Source organism: Leptonychotes weddellii, chromosome 3 (assembly GCF_054177405.1).
Source record: "Leptonychotes weddellii isolate Sample4059 chromosome 3, ASM5417740v2, whole genome shotgun sequence".
NCBI classification, from domain to species: Eukaryota; Metazoa; Chordata; class Mammalia; order Carnivora; family Phocidae; genus Leptonychotes; species Leptonychotes weddellii.
Window position 1 is genome coordinate 58,907,180 of NC_138371.1, and position 20,488 is coordinate 58,927,667.

The window sequence follows — 20,488 nt, forward strand, 5'->3', positions numbered from 1 at the left end:
TAATGCTAGTTATTAAATTTTAGAGCCCATATAATTTTTCCATTTTTTTTTCTAGTGAGGAAAGTTTTAACTCTACTCCTTTTCTCATGTAGAATAATATCCTCCTTTTGGAACAGAAGAGTACTGGCTCAGGATTTAGTTGAAAAACCACATCAAACATTCAACAATTTGAAAATGCTATGCATTTACATCTGGTTTTTACACTTAACATATTTCTATGTAGAGAAATTGTCTTACTTTAATCTGCTTGGCTGGGGTCATCTCTTTGTCAGAATAAAGGACCTTTTCCTGGGCAGACTTTTCAAATTGCTCTTTTAAAAACTTAGTTGAAACCTTCGGAATCTCTTCATCCTCAGGTGTATCAATGACTACAAACAGAAAAGAATACCAGGGATGTGATATAACAAATAAACGTGATATTTGAGAAGGAAATTGCAATGCTGTAGGAAGCTTCTCACAATATGTGTTAAATAAAAAAGGTTCAAGGTACATATGGCACTCTTTCATTCTGTAAGTTAGTATATGTCAAGAAATAGAGGAAGAACAGTGGTGGTGGTTATCTCTGGATGGGAATTCATAAGTAATGGAACTGTTGTTTATTTTAATTGTATATATATTTCAAGTGTTCTATAAGCATGTTTTACTTTCATGCTTAGGAAAAAATAAAAGCTATAAAATAAGAAAAGAACAGCAGAAGAACAGAAAAGGAAGACCTACTTCCATTAGGAAAACCAAAATAAAGCCAAAATAGTTAGAGCCAAGTAATGATTGGGTCACAATTGGCTTAAATCTTCCCTTTTAGCTCTTCAAGGCAACAAAACTTTTCATTCCCCTTTTGTAGGCAAGACAACCTGCATGGGTCTTATGCAAACTCGCACAGATTTGTCTGTAGTTTAATCTCATATCTGTAAGTTGCAAAACTGAATTTAGAAGTGTTTAAATCTGTTATTAAAAGTAATACCATCCAGATAACATTTCCGTTCTCAGGGAGCTTGATGAACATTAAGTTTTATTCTAGGTCCCCGAGGCAATAAGCAATTCAGAGGTGGCTGGCGTATCACCTTCTAGGCTTTTAGGATGAATTCATAAGGCTGATGGGCAGTGAACTATTTTAGAAGCTTATTGAATCTACTACCACATGCAGAACCTAATTATATATAGAAATACTACTCTGTCCCCTTTGGGACCATGAGTCATAGTCACTAAATTTACTCAGTGGGAGGGATTATGCTTTGGAAGGCTTCCATTCAAACACAGACACATCAGTGGGATAAAGGTATATTGGGGTCAAATAATAACAGAGTCTCACCTGTTTCTTGAACATACTGATGGAACTGAGAAGCTTGGCTTATTTCCTCAGTGTGTTTTTTAAGATGAGAGGCCTATGTTTAAAGATAATTTTAAATAAATAATTGTTTTTAAGAAGTCAGTTATTTTAGTACTATACATATATTCTTCATTTCACAGTGATTTTCTTTCAAAACCTCAGTGAACATTGAGAGATGCTAATTAAATTTCTATCCCTTATTTTAATGCATGGGCTCACGTTATAACAGAATATATATGAATTAACATCTAAAGTGCACTCATATTTTTAGGGTGCTCATTTTATTTTTCAAAGAATGTCAGTTCCAAAGTGTGGAAATAGACACTGATATGTATTGATATTAATCTCATAAAGGACATTAAAAGCAATTGCTTACAACGAGGTCAGAATTTTCACAAAGCTTTGTAATCTGTTTGGAAAGTATTGTCTTTCTAAGTAGTTACCATTTCTGTTCCAAGAACATCACTTTTGGGTGTTTTGGAAGCTTCTTGTTCATTTCTTTCCATTTCCTGGCTGCCTCTTGAAATGTCGACCTGGCTGCTGTGGATTACCTCCTGAAAATAAATGAATGAAGAAATATACAGTGTTTTAAGAAAAGTCTGAAAATTTTAACTTTTTTTTATTAAGGAAAAAATTAAAATTATTGAAAAAAATTAATGTTCCTCAGTGCATTAGTTTGCTTGGCTGCTGTAACAAATTATCAAAACTTAGTGGCTTGTAACTGCACAAACTTAATATTTTATAGCTCTGTAGGTCAGAAGGCCTGACTGGGGGTGTTGACAGGTGTTAGAAGGTATGTATTCCTTTCTGCAGGTTCTATGGGAGAATCTATTCCCTTGCCTTTTGCAGTTCTAGAGACTGCCCGTTTTCCTTGGCTCATGGCCCCACTCCTCAATCAGGCGAGGTTTTCTCACATTGCCAACTCTGATTCTCTCTCCTAATTCCCTGTTCCACTTTTAAGGAACTTTGTGATTACATCAGGCCAATCTGGATAGTCCAGGATTCTCTCCCTGTCAGAAGGTCAGCTTATTAGCAGCTGTAATTTTATTTGCAATCTTAATTCTCCTTTGCCATGTAACTTACATACTCACAGATTCTGGGAATTAGGACATAGATTTCTCAGGAGTCTTTATTCTGCCTACTACCCTTAGTAAGCTACAATATGAGAAAGATGAACCTCAAAAAGAAAATGCAAATCCTTGATGAAAAAATATATTTTTTTGTTTATAAGCCAACTTTACATGTTACAGAAAAGCATTGCAGTCTTCAAGTTGGCCATCTAGTTTGATGAAACATCCAGAGTTCAAATGAAGAATATAACTGATATAAACAGACCATATTATGTTAGTGTATCTCTCTCTCTCTCTTCACACATGGGGCTACTTTTGATTTTGGTTAAGTTAGCACAGGTGACCCTGGCTGAATTGGATGCTTTGAAGCTCCTGTTTATTTTGGTGATCCAGTCCTGTTGTTACTAGAGAATGTGATCTAAGTATATGACTGATTGATTGATTGATATGATGAATCAGTTGGCATACTGCTAAAAATCTTAACATCAAAAAATAAGGATATGAAGAGATGACTCTCCAAGAACACGTGAATCTGAACTTGTTTGAAGTTGGGAATTCACTTTCATCTACTTGACCATCAAACACTATTTTTGAGATATGATTTTTAAAAAATTTGCCTTTGTAGAGAATAGTCAGGTGAACAAAGATCCATTATCATTCATCAAATAGGAGCACTAACATTTTTTACACAAGTTAAATAGTTTTGAGCTGTCAAATTCTAATCCTTTAAAACAACAATAAGTTTAAAATTAATTAATGAGACCTTGACTTTCTTGTTTTTGTTTTTGTTTTTGTTTTGCTAGTGGACTTGTAGTGTGTGGCTTTTTCCCCCTAAGGGTAGTTGGTATATAGGGTAAAAGTTCTCATTAACCAAGCGGCCGTTAGACATCTGCTCAGAGATATATAGTATGATCTGATCTTATACTTTTCTAGGAAGGAGAATTAAGAAAAAAAGTTGGCATCTTCCTAAAAGTTCTACAGAGAATTGAAGGAAAAATGTAGGTTTATACTTTAGAATGTAGATTATATTTCTTTGGATGTATTAGTTAACTAGAAATCCTTTCACAATGTATACATATATCAAATCATCATGATGTATACTTTAAATGTCTTATATGTTGTATGTATGCTTTAAATGTTGTTAACTATACCTCAATAAAGCTGAAAAATGTAGATTGTATCTCATTAAATTGAATACCAGTGTAATTTTTTTCCCTGAAGCAGAATGGTTTTCTATCCTGAGTTAATAATCCATATATATAAAATGATATTTAATAACATGCTTGGCACACAATTTGTGCTAAGGAAAAGTTTACTTAATGAGTGGATGACTAAACTAGCAAACGTCTATTAATAAATTATTTTCATTCAATCTTCTATTTGCCAGAGAATGTCCTAGAAATGAGATGGAACAATAAGTGAGTCATGTACTTTACTTTCTCAAAAGGGAGTATAGAAAATAAATAATCGGGTGCCTGGGTGGCTCAGTTGGTTAAGCGACTGCCTTCAGCTCAGGTCATGATCCTGGAGTCCCGGGATCGAGTCCCGCATCGGGCTCCCTGCTCAGCAGGGAGTCTGCTTCTCCCTCCGACCCTCCCCCTTCTCATGCTCTCTCTCTCTATCTCATTCTCTCTCTCAAATAAATAAATAAAATCTTAAAAAAAAAGAAAATAAAATAAATAATATTTATTTTATAATAAAAGCTATTTTATAGCTTTTCCTTTAAGTTCAAATAATCAAAATTTGATTTAATAGGAAGCTTTGCATAATCAAGTTTTATTTAAGGATATCAGTAACATTAGGCTGTAGGGAACAATAACAATCATTGAAAATGCATGAGCACAAATAGCAACTCTTTCGGTGACAACTGTTTACAACTGTGAGAAGTCTTTCCATCTCTAAAGATACAATGGAAATAGTCTAGGGCTTTCTTATGATACTGATTAAACAGACAATGAAAGAGCAAAGGACAGTGGGAACCTGACCAGTACCAAGGTCCTTATTGAAGGGCATCATGATCTTACTATAGAATCATGTCTCTACTTAGAGTTCCATGTGACAAGCTATGGCGCAGAGACATTCTTATTTGGCCCAATTAGTGTTTTTAAATTTGGAATTAGTTAATACCCACAAAAATCAAGATTTCTGCCTGCTTTTGTAAATTTTAAAGATCTGACAACACTGGGTTCATATTCCAACATGTGAGCTGCTTGCTGGAACAAAGTAGTGGCCAAACTTTTTAGTTGGGACATGCACTTTTCAGTTGGTCACTGTTCCCATCATTCACTAATAAGTAACACCAAGTTGACATTCAAAAAAAAACCTGCCTGGAACCTATAGAAATTTTAGTTTCTTTCACTTGCTGCTAATCATCAGGCTGAAAGAATAGAGTTAGTGATTTGAATCTGCATGTTGAGAAAGACAAATGCACACACTAGGAGTGAAAAACAGTAAATAAATGTATTTTTAACATATTTTGAAAGTTATTTTCTGGGCAGTCTATACTGAATGTGTATCTACTTGAGTAAAAACAATCCATGCCTGTCATGTCTACGTATATTTTCTTGTAGGAGATGACACAACATAAACAGTTTGAGGGTACATAAATTTAGAATTTAAGTTTCTACTTATGTGCTATTACTAAACAGAACTGTAATTGTTGCATTAGTTTGGTATGTTAGTGTCAATGCATCAATTTTACTGCCCCCAAGTTGCTGTAATTTATATAAAGTCTGTCTTAAAATATGCCAAGATTTTATTTCTATCGTTACTGTGTTTTATATTTTGCAACTAGTTTAGTTTGGATTTTAAATCTGACTTTCATTCTTCTCAGTTGCTGGTGTCTACAAAGTACAGGTTAGGTAAAAGGATGGATCATCGTAATTTCAAGAGAAATCAAATTACACAAATAAAATGTAATAAAGAATTCTGGCAAGAACACCATACATAAATGCACACAAAATGATTAATAAAATTGGTTCTTGAATATGAAAATCAAATATAGCTCAGGGTGCAACAGACAAAATGCAGTCTTGTTCACAAGTTGGATCAACCAGGTGTCAGAAACGGGGACTTTGTATTAACTCCCTCCTCTACTAGGTATGTCGTAATCTTGGGTAGGTCACTAAATCATACTTAAACTCTTTTTTTCATCTCATTCATCCATTTATAGAAAGAAAAACAGATGAGATATGTGGTCTAATATTGGAATCTAAAGGAGGGAATGTGGCACAATCGCAAAATAATATGATGTTTGTATATCTCTTACCAATCTGATGTCAGTTCATATGTTAGACAAGTGTCTTACAAAAATCTATCCTTGATAGATACTTTTTTTTTAAGATTTTATCTATTCATTCATCAGAGAGAGAGTGCACAAGCAGAGGGAGAAGCAAGCAGGGGGAGAAACAGGCAAAGGGAGAAGCAGACTCCCCGCTGAGAAAGGAGCCCAAAGCGGGACTCGATCCCAGGACACTGGGATCATGACCTGAGCCGAAGGCAGCCACTTAACCGACTAAGCCGCACATGCACCCTTGATATGTACTTCTAAGGAGATTTCTCCAGCACAAGAAAGACTTCACGTTCTGCCTACCCAACTTGCCATTGTTATTATCATCATAGGAAAAGGCATTGTACATTTCTACCAATAAAAATTCAAACTCTTTCTAGCATAACAAGTAAGGAAAGAATAGGACCAATTTTTTTTATGGTGACTCACTATTATTGTGACTCTTAGAAGTATACACAATAGAAAAAAATGTGATAGGGCGCCTGGGTGTCTCAGTTGGTTAAGCGACTGCCTTCGGCTCAGGTCATGATCCTGGAGTCCCGGGATCGAGTCCCGCATCGGGCTCCCTGCTCCGCAGGGAGTCTGCTTCTCCCTCTGACCCTCCTCCCTCTCATGCTCTCTGTCTCTCATTCTCTCTGTCTCAAATAAATAAAAATAAAAATCTTTAAAATAAAAAAAATGTGATAAAAATTTGGCAGAAGAGTACGTAGTAACTGCCCCACTAGAGTGGAAAAAACGGTTCATGCTCAATGCCAATAATTCAGCTATTCACTAATCTCATTTTTAATAAAACTAGAAATAGTTATGATGTATTAATGCTCTTTGCATCCTTGTCAAACAGACATAAACAATACCAAAAATGTGCTATTTATGTTAGCAAAACTGTCAGAGGATTCAAGGTTTGAAAGAAAAGGCAGTTCTTTCTTTTAAGTGATGAACATAACAATTTCTGGTTAATATATTGTGTTTCTCTAGATTTGGATATATTCAAATTCAAACCTGTTTCTTTTGCCATGGGTTTTCTTTCTTTATTTTTAAAAAGTTTTCTTTAAAAATCTACAATAAAAATTTGATTTCCCTAGGGTTTGAGCTTCAGGTTAAGGCTTTTCTACATTCACTATACATTTTTGAAATCATGGCTCAAAAATTATTTTCTGTTTAAAACCTTTCCTGACTTCTATAGAGAGTTACCTATTCATGCTTGTTTTTTGTTGTTGTATTCCCATCCTGTCAGTAAACATCTTTATTATCTACTTATCACATTTCACAGTCATTAGATAATATGAACCTCTCATTTAACTGAACTCATGCATCTTCACATCTCCATATTTAGCATCCTGACAGATAGTAGATGACTGCCCCCCCCCCCACAAACACACACACCGCCTGCCTTAAATATCAAGGAGTAAGTGCACGGGCAAATAGTCACATTTTTTCCAAGAGTGTGAAAATTTTATAGTTTTAAATCTAGTTTGAAAATTGAGATTCTAAATTTTTTCCACATAATCCTATGGTTTTATTTTCTAGTATTTTAGCTAACAGTCTTTGATACTGAACATTTTGTAATTGGTGGAATTACTGAAGCCAATGTGTATAACAATAACATGTCAATCACTTTACAAAGTGTTCTCAGAAACAGGCCTCTTGACAACACTGCAAGGGAACAGAACATCTATGGAGGATTATGGGCAGAGCTGTGATGCTACAAGGAGTAATTGGCATCATCAGAGGGAGGGGAAGCCTGTACCAAGAAACCAAAAAATGCACAAAGACAACAAACATACACAATGGGATAGAACATTTCAAAATAGAAATATGTATTTTCAAATAGCCTTTTTATAAAAATATCTGCATGGTGATGGGGTTCCTGGGTGGCTCAGTCGGTTAAGCGCCTGCCTTCAACTCAGGTCATGATCCCAGGGTCGTGGGATGGTGTCCCACATCCGGCTGCCTGCTCAGCGGGGAGCCTGCTTCTCCCTCTCCCTCTGCTCCTCCTCCCTGCTCATGTTCTCTCTAATAAGTAAATAAAATCTTTTTTTAAAAAAAGATCTTCATGGTGCTAAACAGACTAGTTTGGTTTTTTTTTATCTGTATATAGGCTTTTTTTTTAGGTTATGTTAATCTCCATACATTACATCATTAGTTTTTGATGTAGTGTTCCATGATTCATTGTTTGCGTATAACACCCAGTGCTCCATGCAGTACGTGCCCTCTTTAATACCCATCACCAGGCTAACCCATCCCCCCACCCCCCTTCCCTCTAGAACCCTCAGTTTGTTTCTCAGAGTCCATAGTCTCTCATGTTTTTTTTTTCTAGTGAATTAGTATTCATTGAGTTGATGAAATTGAAGTGTAGTCAAGCATCATCTAGAAACAGCAGAATGCATTGAGCAGAATTACTATGACATGAAGAAATTAAGTTGAGATATTTATGATGACAATGAAAGACAATACTTTATCCTAATTTTTAATTTATACAAATAGGGAAAGATATCAAGGGGAAAGAAGAATCAAGGTGATTGCAAGTCCTGATTCTTTGTATAACTCAATATACTCAGAAGTGAAGCCTCCAATTTTATTTGGCTCAATAGTAAAGCTATGAGCATGTACTAGTTGGATTGTCAGATCCAAAAGATCGATGATGCAGAACATTAAAAGAAACTTAAAAAGTAAGGTGGTGACATTTTCCTTTGAAATCACTGCATCCCTAAACATAAGTGATCTTATATACCTTCACGTATGCATTTATTCAACCAACAGCTCTTAAGTACCAAACAACCAACTCCATCACATTGTGCTAGGCATTTTCAGTATTGTTTTAATAAGAGTTTCTACAATTATACCTCAATCTATTTAAATGCCTATCAATCATCTATCTATCCATCTATCTCTGTATCTATGCAATATATAAAAATATATACGTATATATTTAATGGAATAAAAAAGCTCAGCTTGAAATTCTCTGGAGGGAAGATTCATAATAAATACAGGTACATGAATTATGTAGTTTTATTACATAAATCTCTGGGAGAAGTATTATCATTCAATTAATTTCAACTTTTTTTTCACTGAAAATAATTACGCTTTGGTCATATTTAGCTACTAAGAGCAAAACTTATCTTTTCTAATAAAAAATACTTGATTTAAAAGTCAAAATATTGGACTTCAAAAAGAGGTTTCTGCATTAGCAATGTCAGCTTTAACTGCTAGAACTCTGACTGCCCTCTTCTTTCCAAAAAATATTATTTATAGAGCCATATCCCTGCGTCCAAAAATGCTGAAGATTCATAAAAAGAACATATAAAAGATGCACTCTCAACTGGGCCATCAAACATATTAGTTATATAAATAATAATATATTATCTGACAAACTAAAAAAGCAGGATACATAAAAACATTCAATTTGTAGTAAAGGATACCCTCTAGAAGTTTTATGTAGATGTGTGTTAAAGATACACATACGTATACAGTATTTCAATCCAACATACACATAAAGCATCTTAAAACCAAAGTAGCACGAGGATATAAATAAACATAAAAGCACAATAAAGAGGCTAAAACTTTGAGTCTCAAGGAACACTGAAATTACAAATAAAAAGCTTGCAAGAATAATGAAAATATTTTAAAGAAAAAGAAAACCAGAGGTTACATGTATCTTATATTAATTAATGCAAACCAAAATAGAGAAACAGAAGAATTCTACCTCTTCATTACCACCCCTCCCTTACCAATATCCAATAGATCTATAAGCCCTGCCAATTCTATGTTTAATTATCTCTCGAGTCAATGCTCTCTTTACCCTAACCTTCTGACCCATGTAAGTCCTTGTATATTTAATTTATTTCAGTAGTCTCCTAACTCTTCTTCTTCCATCTAAACTTGACCCCCTTTATTTCAACACTATAGAGCCAGAAACATCTTTCTTAAGTGCAGATCTATTCATCTTACTCTCTCGTTTAAGTTTCTTCAAGGGCTCCTGATTGCCTTACAATAAAGTAACAGTTCTTTAACATAACATAGAATTTTCTTTATTATCTGGGCTTTGCTTACATCTCCAGCTTCATGTTTCAATTTTGCCTCACTATATTCACAAATATACTATTTTACCTTTTATATAAGGTGTTCCTTTTGCCTGGAATGAAATTCTATATTCATGAAAAACTATTTCAAATCTCAGCTGGAGCATTCTCTGCTCTCAGATGTCTTCCTTGATCATCTTTCATTCAGAGTAAAGTTTATCACCTCCTTGTGTCCCAACAAACCTCTTTATATTTTCTATCATAGAATAATTGCACTTGAGTTATTTGTTATATGTCTATTTCTCTGATATAGTGAGCTCCTTGAGGGCAAAATATTATACTCATCATTGAATTTTTGTAGCTGACATATGGTGGGTGCTTAATGACTATCAGCTGAATAAAAAATATATATATATAAGGCATAGACTCCAGAGTCATCCTTCTTGAGTTGGGATCACTTCTGCTCACTTTCTTTGGGCAGGTTACTTAACCCCTCAATGTGTCCATTTCTTGTCCTCTCCCCAACCCTTCCCCCCAAATAAAAAGGACTAATTAGGGAATAATAACAGTGCCTATGTCAGAGGGTAGTATGAGGAGTTAATATAAGTGAACACTTGGCTCATAAGTGCTACATTAGTGTTTGCTATCTTTACTTAATAGATATTCATTGCACACTTACTTTGTGTCAGCTATTTACACAGTCAGCAAGGCAAAAAAAAAAAAAGAAAAGAAAAAGAAAAGGTGGGATGAAAGTAGATTGTCTATGGCTCTGTCTATGAATTTTACCATTGAAATTTACCATGAATTTTTCATTATAGAACTAAGCCCAGAAACTAAAGAAAAAACAAGTTCTAATATATACATTCTTTTTCCACCAGAGAAGTAGTGGATTTCAGGGGTTTATTCAAAGAGAGAAAGGAAAAAAGTGCCTGTGATATTATGACTCCTCCAAATCATTCTGGCTGTTAGGACGTGGAAATACTCTACAGAGACATGACCAGAGAGTGGCTTTGTGATCACCTATTCACCTATTTAGTTTTTCTTTTTTTTTTTTTTTAAAGATTTTATTTATTTATTTGAGAGAGAGAGAACACATGAGAGGGGATAGGGTCAGAGGACGAAGCAGACTCCCTGCCGAGCAGGGAGCCCGATGCGGGACTCGATCCAGGGACTCCAGGATCATGACCTGAGCCGAAGGCAGTCGCCCAACCGAGCCACCGAGGCGCCCCCCTATTTAGTTTTTCTATGAACTAATCTTTCATGAACTAATACCTAGTGAACAGTTCATAGTGATTTACAATTATGCATTTCTTCCTCCCTAAAAGTCCTGTTGTATGACTATCATTTAGACAATAAATTAAAAATGTTAAGATTTGTATATTACATGTATATATTTTTTTAATCCAGTCACAGCTCCCAGTTTCAAGCATCAGATTCTGAGTGATTTAAACAGGAAAGGTAATTTGTTAAAGAGATATTGGACGGCAGAGGTGGGGAGTGGAATTCATGGAATCTTCAGGATTCCAGAAAATAAGACTTGGAGGTTTTGTAGCTGGTAACAGAGCTGAATAATGCTGCAGAACCATCTGGTGAATGCACCCATGCTGCTGACACTGAATAACAGACACATTCATTGCCAAAGCTATCAATAGTATATAATGGATGTTGCTTCTAGAATAGTTATTTCTTGAAATTGGATGTTGCTAATCTCCTGCCACCAGCCATAATTAAGATTAATTCCACATAGTCCCTGCTTCTCATGTCATTTCATCATTTCTTTATGCAAAGTCTGAGTTGGGGGTGTCTGATTTTTACAATCTAGTTCATAAGTCTGGGTCCTAGATACCAGGAGGTCTAGGACAATAGGCATATGGTATTTGCCGCTTCTCCTCGTGGAGGCTGCTTCTGCTCATTGGGCAGAGGAGTTCCCAAGTATGGAAGAAGTTTCAAGTGTCAAAAAGAATGACGAGTGTCCATTAACCCTGCTAAAAAGAGTATTATTCATGAATGCTGAGGTCTTCTGAATCAAATGGAAACCAGCTAAAAACATAAGTAAAGGTGTTTATTTTTTACAACAGATAGCATAGTAGAAAACACTATTCATGTCTTATAATGGAATTGATTTGGGCCTATTTCTTGGTAATATATATTCCATGTGATGCTACAAGTGCATGTAGGAAGACTTTGAGACAGTACAATTTGCCTGCTAAGAGGTCGGAAAGAGTTCCTGTTAAACAAACCTTCCTCCTTCTTTTACTGTCCCTCTGAGTCTCTATGGCCATCAGTCTTGTTCACTGGGAGGAGTGACATTTTAAATCATAATATAAAATCCAAACAGAAGGAAGAAACACAATAAAATAGATTTGGCTCTGATGAAACCATTTCAAGATTATCTGTGCAAACAAGGCAGTGTAATTATCAGTTATGGCTACAAATAAATTATTCTGATCACTTGGGTTTTCTTCAAAATAAGGAAAAATGGGGAAAAATAAAAGGGTAACTAGTTGCAATTTCACTGGTCAATGTATCTACTAGCAACATGGGGAATGAAAAGAGATTGAAGTGGCAGACAGGAATATTAGATTATAGCTAGAGTTTGTCATCAATTCAAGAGAGAAATCAGGTAAATAAGTTACAACTAATTTCAGTCTCACTTAAAATCCTCATTTGTAATCTTCTGGGACAGAGAGTGGGGAAGCACTGAAGGAGATAGATATGAAGGGTTACCATGGATTGAGTGTTGTATGTGTCAGGAAATGTACAAGGCTCTTCACACTTGTACAATGTCTAATTTCTTTAAAACTCTACTGTTCGTAAAATCTACATGTTGATTACACATAAAAGAGAGAAGGAAGAATGATATGCAAGATTTTAAAAACACCAAACATATACCATGAATATAATGTTTTCATAAGAATTCCATCAGCCAGCTATTTTGAACCAATGTTTTTAACACCTAAAAGCAGTAAGTGATGTATTCAGTGTGCACTTATTATGTGCTTAGAGTGTGTGTAAGGTAGGGAAAAGAGAAAAGGAGATCCATCATCCTCAACCAGTTAAATATACTGAAGAACATCACAATTCTGAGATGCCTTCAGAGAATCCAAAAATTAATAATCATGTAGTAATTTGTACTGCATTAGCTCTTTAAAAATCACTGGGTCTTTCACTACAATATCCTTTTCACTACGATAGCAGGTAACTACACATTTTTTCCTTTCTTTTAGGGCTGGTGATTCAGTGAAACATCTTTTCTATCAATATAATATTGGTCATCAAGTGCAAAGGTTTGACAAATACAAAAAATGCCAGAAGTTTAAGAGGTCTCAAAATTGAAAAGGGTTCTTACTAAAAAGGGCCAAGGACTATTTGCTTTAAGTACATGCTTACGTAGTTTCATTTTACATAAAAAATATATCAACAATTAGTAAAAATTTGAGCCATTTAACTCCTATAAACTTATAGAAAAAATAAGATGAAATGAAATTTAAGGACATACTCTGATCTGTAATGGATGTCCTCCCAATTAAGCTTATCAATGGCGGTGCACTGTAAAGGACAGAAAACCTACGCACCTGCTGGAGGCTCATAACTGAAGATCAAGTTTGTTCTTTAAGGATGGATCAGAGCAGATGAGATTCAAACAGGCATTGATGAAAAGGAATGATAGGTCTTTAAAACTTACCTCAAATATTCAGATAAATATTCAGATAAATATTTGATCACATATCTCAAGATTGTAAGAAGGGAGATTATACTGAGAGTAAGTGTCAAACACAGAGCCCATGATTATGAAATGATTTAACCTGCATTTTGTGTGAAAAGATATTGTCTGTCTCACCACTATTTTATAGGAACAAATCAACATATTTGCATTTGGTTTGCTATAGAAAAAGTAGTTCTGTATGTGTCTGTAATTCTCTCATGCATAGTTTCTTCACATTCCTTCCTCCCTGCAAATTATTGCTTCTTTTCTTTGTCTATTTTCTGGACCCAGACTTGATGGTATACTCTGTCATTATCATAATTTCCTTTAGTAATGAAAAAGACCTAGAAAAATAAGGGCATGAAGGAAAAGTTATTGAGGGGGGAAAAAAAGGAAAATTCCATTTTTAATCCTCCAAAACAACAAAAAAAGACAAATAATTTGGGGGGAACTGTTGTTATTTTTTGAATTATGGCACAAAATATTTATGATAAAAGGCTCACAAACTGAATCCCAGCCCGAAGTGCTGACTTCATCAAAGTTCCATCCATATCTCCCCAAAATGTATCTGAACACTGTGTGATATGATAAATTCTAGTATTCAGTTTTTGTAATTTGTACTCTGAAGACAAGGAATGAATTTCAAATGCCATAGCAGGATGAGGTCTTTAGCATCCTTGGTATTTCCCCCAGGGTAAGGAAGATAGATTGAGCTCTTGGCTCCCCCTGTTGGTATCAGTCTGGTGACTGGTCTATAATGTGCCCTGTCCTGATGGGGTAGGAAATGAAGTAGCCTCAGCTGGTTCCTAAAGAGATAATAACTTGCTCCTTACCATGGTAGATGACTCTGGACAGAGAGGGATAAAGAATAAGGCTGTTGGAAGAAGATGTAATCTTTTTCCATGTGCTGTGATCTTGAGATCTGCATAGAAGCTGGAAAAAAATAAATTTCCCAAGCAATATTCCAGACAGTTATCTCTGCAATAGAATGGTTCTGAGGACAGAATGTTTTAATGTCTCTTCCTTCTCTCAGGCTTGTATTTTCTCACGTTTTTTTTGGGGGGGGGGTGGGGAGTGTGATCATTTGTAATTATGCAAACTAATAAATGAACATGCAAAAGAATAGACAAACGTGTCTCAATCTAATAATTTTCAAAGACCCATGAGGATGGGCTTATTTTGAGAAATACTAGACACAGAAGAAGTAGAAAGAGCTAATAATATCTTATGTCAAGTGCTTACAGAAAACACCTATTTTCATAAAAATAACAGTGGAAAAAACATTTTGCAGCTTCTACTAAGTTCTACAAGCATAATGATTCTGTAATGTTAATGTTTCTTTCGTTATAATTTTCCTTGCTCCTCAAAAACTAGCAAAGTCTATGAATTTAAAATCCCACAGCTTGCCATTCTAACAATTCAAACATAAAGCAACTTTAGTTAGTATAATGTATTGTTTCTTTATTTGAGAATTCTATTAAGTATAATTATACAAAGAGCACAGTTCTATTTTTAAACTAATATGAGACTTCAAATTGAAAAAGGGGCTATATCAATGCATTCCTTCCTCCAGCTTTCCCTCCGTGGCTCCCACCTCCCAGACAAGATGACATAAAATTCCGGGGCGCCTGGGTGGCTCAGTTGGTTAAGCGACTGCCTTCGGCTCAGGTCACGATCCCGGAGTCCCCGGATCGAGTCCCGCGTCGGACTCCCTGCTCGGCGGGGAGTCTGCTTTGTCCTCTGACCCTATCCCCTCTCATGTGTTCTCTCTCTCATTCTCTCTCTGTCAAATATCAAATAAATAAATAAAATCTTTAAAAAAAAAAAAAGATGACATAAAATTCCATCATGTCCCAATGTCTGTGTTTTACATCTTCATCAACATCAGATACTTTTGGGGATCACTGGGAACATGAAACTCTGGGCCATGATTTTGTGTTTAGTGGGAAAGAGTCCAGGTGACACTCTCTCAACATCCCTGGGCCCTGAGATAAGAACAAACAATACCACTCCTTTTCCCCTAAAGCAATCCCAATTAATTTTACTTGAAAGGAGTGAAGGGTGTATCTGTAAGTGCACTTGTCTCCTGCACATGAAATGGAAAATGGGTTCTATAAGAAAAAATAGGTTTACAGAAACCCATAATACCATTTAGAAGAAAAGCTGTGGTAGTGGTACTCCAATAACTGGGGTAAACATTGCTCCTGCAAATTCTATTTTGGAGCACGAGTAGGATGAATCATAGACAGAACAGCGACCAATTTGGGATTTTTTGAAAGCACTTGCCTCTGTGCCTGCAACTCAGTCTTACTTACAGGTTTTTGTACTAACCCCTGAGGCTCTGACAGCCTGAGAAATAGTGCCAGGGCACCCTTCATAGGCTAATATTTCTCAACCCCTCCAAGTCACCAGGCAGATTAGCTCATTTAGTTATTAATGGCATAGTAAAAAGGAGCCCAGGCTGAATGCATGCACCGGACAGACTGCACCATCTCACCAAGAAGACCGAGTTTCCACAAAGGACCAGGGCAAACATTTTGCCAGTGTCTTCAGAGCATGGGGTTAGAATGAGTTTCCCTTTTTAATGATGCACTGCAGTGCCCTACAGTGCTGCCCCAGGGGGGAGAGGAGTGAATCCCTCTGTGCACTAGCAGGAGAACTCACAAACCAACAGATTCTGCAGAAAGAAGCTGAAATTGGAAGTTGCAAAGGGACCATGACTAAGACTTTATGGTCACACCTCAGCAGACATTTCGTAATCACCATCGGCTTCATTTGGGGACAGCTGACTTTGAGAGTTACAGTGTGTGGCTCCAAAGTAAAGCAAGTGATGTCAGCAGATCACAGACATTAGTCTTAATCGTACTTTATGGGCACACCTCATGGCTTGGGAAAAGCAGACACATTGGTTTAGTTATGTAAAGAGCCAAATGACTATGAGCAGGCTTACTGCATTATTTAATAAAGTCCATCACTTTACAATTAAATCCTGTGTCTTTCAGAAAATAGTATTTGTATAGAGATATCGAAGGTACAAACTCAAGAGACATTAGGTGTACGGATTGTATAATCCTATAAAATTAAAGTTTTTTTGATAAAAGATGACAACAATAAGGAGTTAAATCTCAGTTTTAGTTAATTATTGGTACATTAGTAGGGCCTAAGCTAATAAATTCATTCATTTTTTAGTTTATCTTTGTTCTAATTGGTTTACCTTAAAAATTTTGATGTATCTTTCCTTATTTCATTTATATCATTAAATTATTTAGTTTATTTTTAATATTTAAATATAACCTGTGTATATATACAAATAACAGTATTTCAATAGTGTCTGAAATTAACAAAGGCGCTAACAGGGTTTGGGGGTACCAGTAAATTGGCTGTTTGGCTGACTGACATTTATTTTATTCCCCATGATTTCCTTAAGCTCTTGCTTTCTCTGTTCTCCACAGTCTCTGTTCTATTCTTTGACCGATAATGTAGGCATCTCAAGAGAAATGTCAATATAAACAGTCTGCTGTCAGACTGCAGAAGGCTGAGGTAGGCAGAGGAGAAGCCTCGATGAGAAGCTAAGAGGGGAGTGGTCATCTCTGGGATTACAAATCCTGGCTCAGGTTTGCACTGCTGTGGTCATTGCTGCACATCAGAATCACCCGAAGAGCTGTACTATTCTCGAATCCCTGACCACAGGCCAGAACCATTTAGTCCGAATGACCTGGGCTGCCTGGAGAGTTCCAGTGTATTAACTTACACTTGAGGATCCAACCTTACTGAGGGCCTAGGTGACTCAGGGGACCTGAGCTCCCTCAGAGACTCCATGTCTCAACCTCACAGGGAGAATGGTTTGATTCTAAATCCTTATCTCATCAGAGAAGAGGTAGGAGGGGACAAATCAAGGGCTCTGAAAAGCTGTCCTGCTTCAGGTTCCGGGTGATGTAGAAACCACTGGATGGTGGACAGAGGACTTGTTGAAGACCCCCCACCACTACATTGTTGTACCCCCAAACAGGGACACCTCGGGTAGAAGCATGGAGTAGGGGCTTCATAGGGAGTGTGGGGCGCACTTCTAGACGAACCAGGCTCATGCAGGCATGCATCCTTCCATTATGATGGAAGCTGGTTTGTTGGGACCTGTAGGAAAAACCTTCCTTCCTTCCTTTCTTTCTTCCAGAGAAATACAATTTCTTATGGAGTTTAGTTTGTGTTTCTGCTTTTGTTTTTATTATAGTTGGTACGAGTGTAGTAACTGCAGTTAATTTACCTTGCGACTTGAGCAAGGAATTGTTTTTACAAAATATAATTCTTCTCGATTTGATTTCTCCAGAAAAAAGTAGGGGCTTCCCCCAAGACCTACAGAGCTCTAGGAAGGTAGACATGGATAGGAAGAGAAGAGACACGGATGGAGACTGAGTTAATGGGAAGGTCACCCGTGACAAGGTGGCAAGGTAGCCGGGGCCAGGGCACAGGTACAGAAAGCAGTAATGAAACGGCCCAATCATGAACACAACAGAGATAGTTTTGAATGTAAAAGTAGAGGTGAAAAATTCAGTTTATCAAGTGTGCATCTCCAAACCCACAATTGGATCAAAGTTTGCATTTCTACCTCTTGCTGAACTGAAAAGGAAACTGGTTACTAGCATAGAGCAAAGCTGGTTTGCTGTATGGCATCAGGAACCGGGATGTTTTTGTTAATAAATAACTCCAGTGAGCCAAATTCTGCATAAACCAGCTTGTGCAGGTCTGGCTCTTAGTGGGTTACAGACCTCCGTTGGTTGAAGCCCTTGTTTTATTGCTGGTTTTATTTAGCAAACTCTTGGTCTTCTGATTCTGAGTCAGCATTAAAAAATTAATCTTATTGTGTTCTTTTCAGTACCAAAGCCCACTCGCAATAGGCGCTGAGAAAGAGTTGTAGAAGATGATTTAAATGGTTTGGAAGGTGGGAAATTTATGTGTATTCGCTGGCCTATCTGGAGAAAGGTCAGGATGATTCCCTGGCTGGTGTCAGGGAAAGAAATGGTTCTCTGGCAAATAGGGGCCCTTATTTCTTAGTATTTGTACATATTAGCATTGTATGTTGGGGGAAAAAAAACCCCACTATATTTTATTCAGACAACTGGAGGCATGTATTTTACCTTCATTGTTTCGAGGCACAAACCAGAAAATGTCACAAGGTGGGTTCTACCCCTTACGAATGTTTTTCTCTCCCTTCCACACATCAGCTAAAACAAGCTGAGAAGCCACAGCTCTCGTAGAGATGGAAAAAAATCAGCACTGCCTCAACTCATTCTCTTTTCCTCATTTATTCGAGCAGGGTACGCTTTTTTCTCTCTTGCCTGATTCAATTCATATATTAATTATATTTTCCTCGCAGTGGATCATGTCACAACACTGTGAATAAAGCAGTCTTCAAAAGCAAATGCTATGTTATTCACTTGCTCCCACTTGAAAAACATGCTTTTATTCATTATGGCATCCCAGGCTGCTGTGTACCTGTGCGAAGTGCAAAGTATGTCCCACACACATTCCTCTCTTCAGCTTTCCCAGAGATCCCCCTCATCTTGTCATTTCCTAGAGTTGGGGTGAAGCACTTTTTCTTCAAAAGGAGACCTGCTCTCACAATTTTTAAAATATGCACTAAAGTTACTGACTACTCCAGAACAACAGATACCCAAAGCATTCAGAGGGATGTTAATTTTAAACTAATCTTTAATTACTTAATGAGCTCCTAGGAAATTATTCTGTCTCCAAAGGCCAAAGAACTGGGGAAAAAAAAAAATTGAGGTGTGTGAGGTGTGAGGCATAGAGCAATGTTATCCTTCTTTGTCTTTTTACATATACATAGAATGTTTATGAACCATATTCTCCTTTGAGAATAATTACCACTTGATTATGCTGTCTTAGCTTTAGTGACAATACTGCTGATGAAAATAGCTGGTGTTTACTGAACAGTTTGTATATGCCAGACATTTTAGTAACAACTTTACACAGACCATCTTATTTTATTCTTAAAACACACCTGTTACTTCATCCTCATTTTTCAGAGATCAGGTGGCTAACTCAGAGGATTCTAACCCAGGCTGTCTGGCTTTGGAGCCAGCAGGCCTAACCATCACTCAAGCTTCCTGTTTGAGGGATGTTACTTTAAGTTGTAATAGTCATTAAGAAATAGTATACGCAATTAAAATACAATACGAGGCACGCTTTTGATCACAAGCTTATCTGTTGATAGAGATCCAGGTTAGGTTGGGGCTGTTAATAGAAATCTATGACCTTGAAGAATTACGTACGCGGCAGAAAGCTAAAGGTAGGTTTAAAGCACTCACAGGAGAAATGCTTTGCAATGTGGACATTTTGCCGACAAAAAATATGTTTAGTCTGCTAGAAAATAATTATGGGTCACCTTTAAAGAGTCTAAAACACACAGACATCAGATTATATCTGTCACAAGCTGTCAGAAATGTTTTCTGTCAACCTACAGTTGTCTAGGGATTGTTTCAAACCCACGTAATCTTACAGAGTGCTCATGTTTACATTCGGGTGTTTGAGACAGCGGCTATATGCAGGAAGATACACACTGTCTCGGAGCTTCTCTTGGTCCACGTGAGAGGTGGCTGCAGGGGGTGAAGGTCCGGAATACTTCACCCTCTTGACACGGATTCCGTGCAGCCATTTTCACATAAAAGCAATTGCCTAAGTGCTGTATTGCACTGATGACTTCCAAAACTTTTGGAGCTCCTTCTGCTCCTTCCCACTTGAGCCACTTAGGAGAAAAAAAAAAAAAAAACAACCAAACCAAGCAACCCCAGAAGAGTACAGGCTTCCAGGACTTCAAAATTAATAAGCAAAGAAGTACTTAGGATGGCATAAGTGTGGGGGAAAGAAAACAAGGACATTCCTATGAGAAGATGAAAGTCAAACCCTGGGGCGCCTGGGTGGCTCAGTTGGTTAAGCGACTGCCTTCGGCTCAGGTCATGATCCTGGAGTCCCGGGATCGAGTCCCGCATCGGGCTCCCTGCTCGGCGGGGAGTCTGCTTCTCCCTCTGACCCTCCCCCCTCTCATGTGCTCTCTCTCATTCT

The 20,488-nt window shown here is 36.9% G+C and overlaps 1 protein-coding gene across 1 annotated transcript in view; it reads right to left on the bottom strand.

Annotated features, from left to right (window-relative positions):
* XIRP2 (xin actin binding repeat containing 2) overlaps positions 1-20,488 on the bottom strand; it is a 69,142-nt gene that overhangs the window by 13,088 nt on the left and 35,566 nt on the right. Inside the window, exons 4-6 of the mRNA XM_081814254.1 lie at positions 1,771-1,881; positions 1,310-1,382; positions 238-368 (exon numbers count right to left, since the gene is read on the bottom strand). Of these exons, the coding sequence (XP_081670380.1) occupies positions 238-368; positions 1,310-1,382; positions 1,771-1,881 (315 nt within the window). The remainder of the gene's footprint in view (positions 1-237; positions 369-1,309; positions 1,383-1,770; positions 1,882-20,488) is intronic.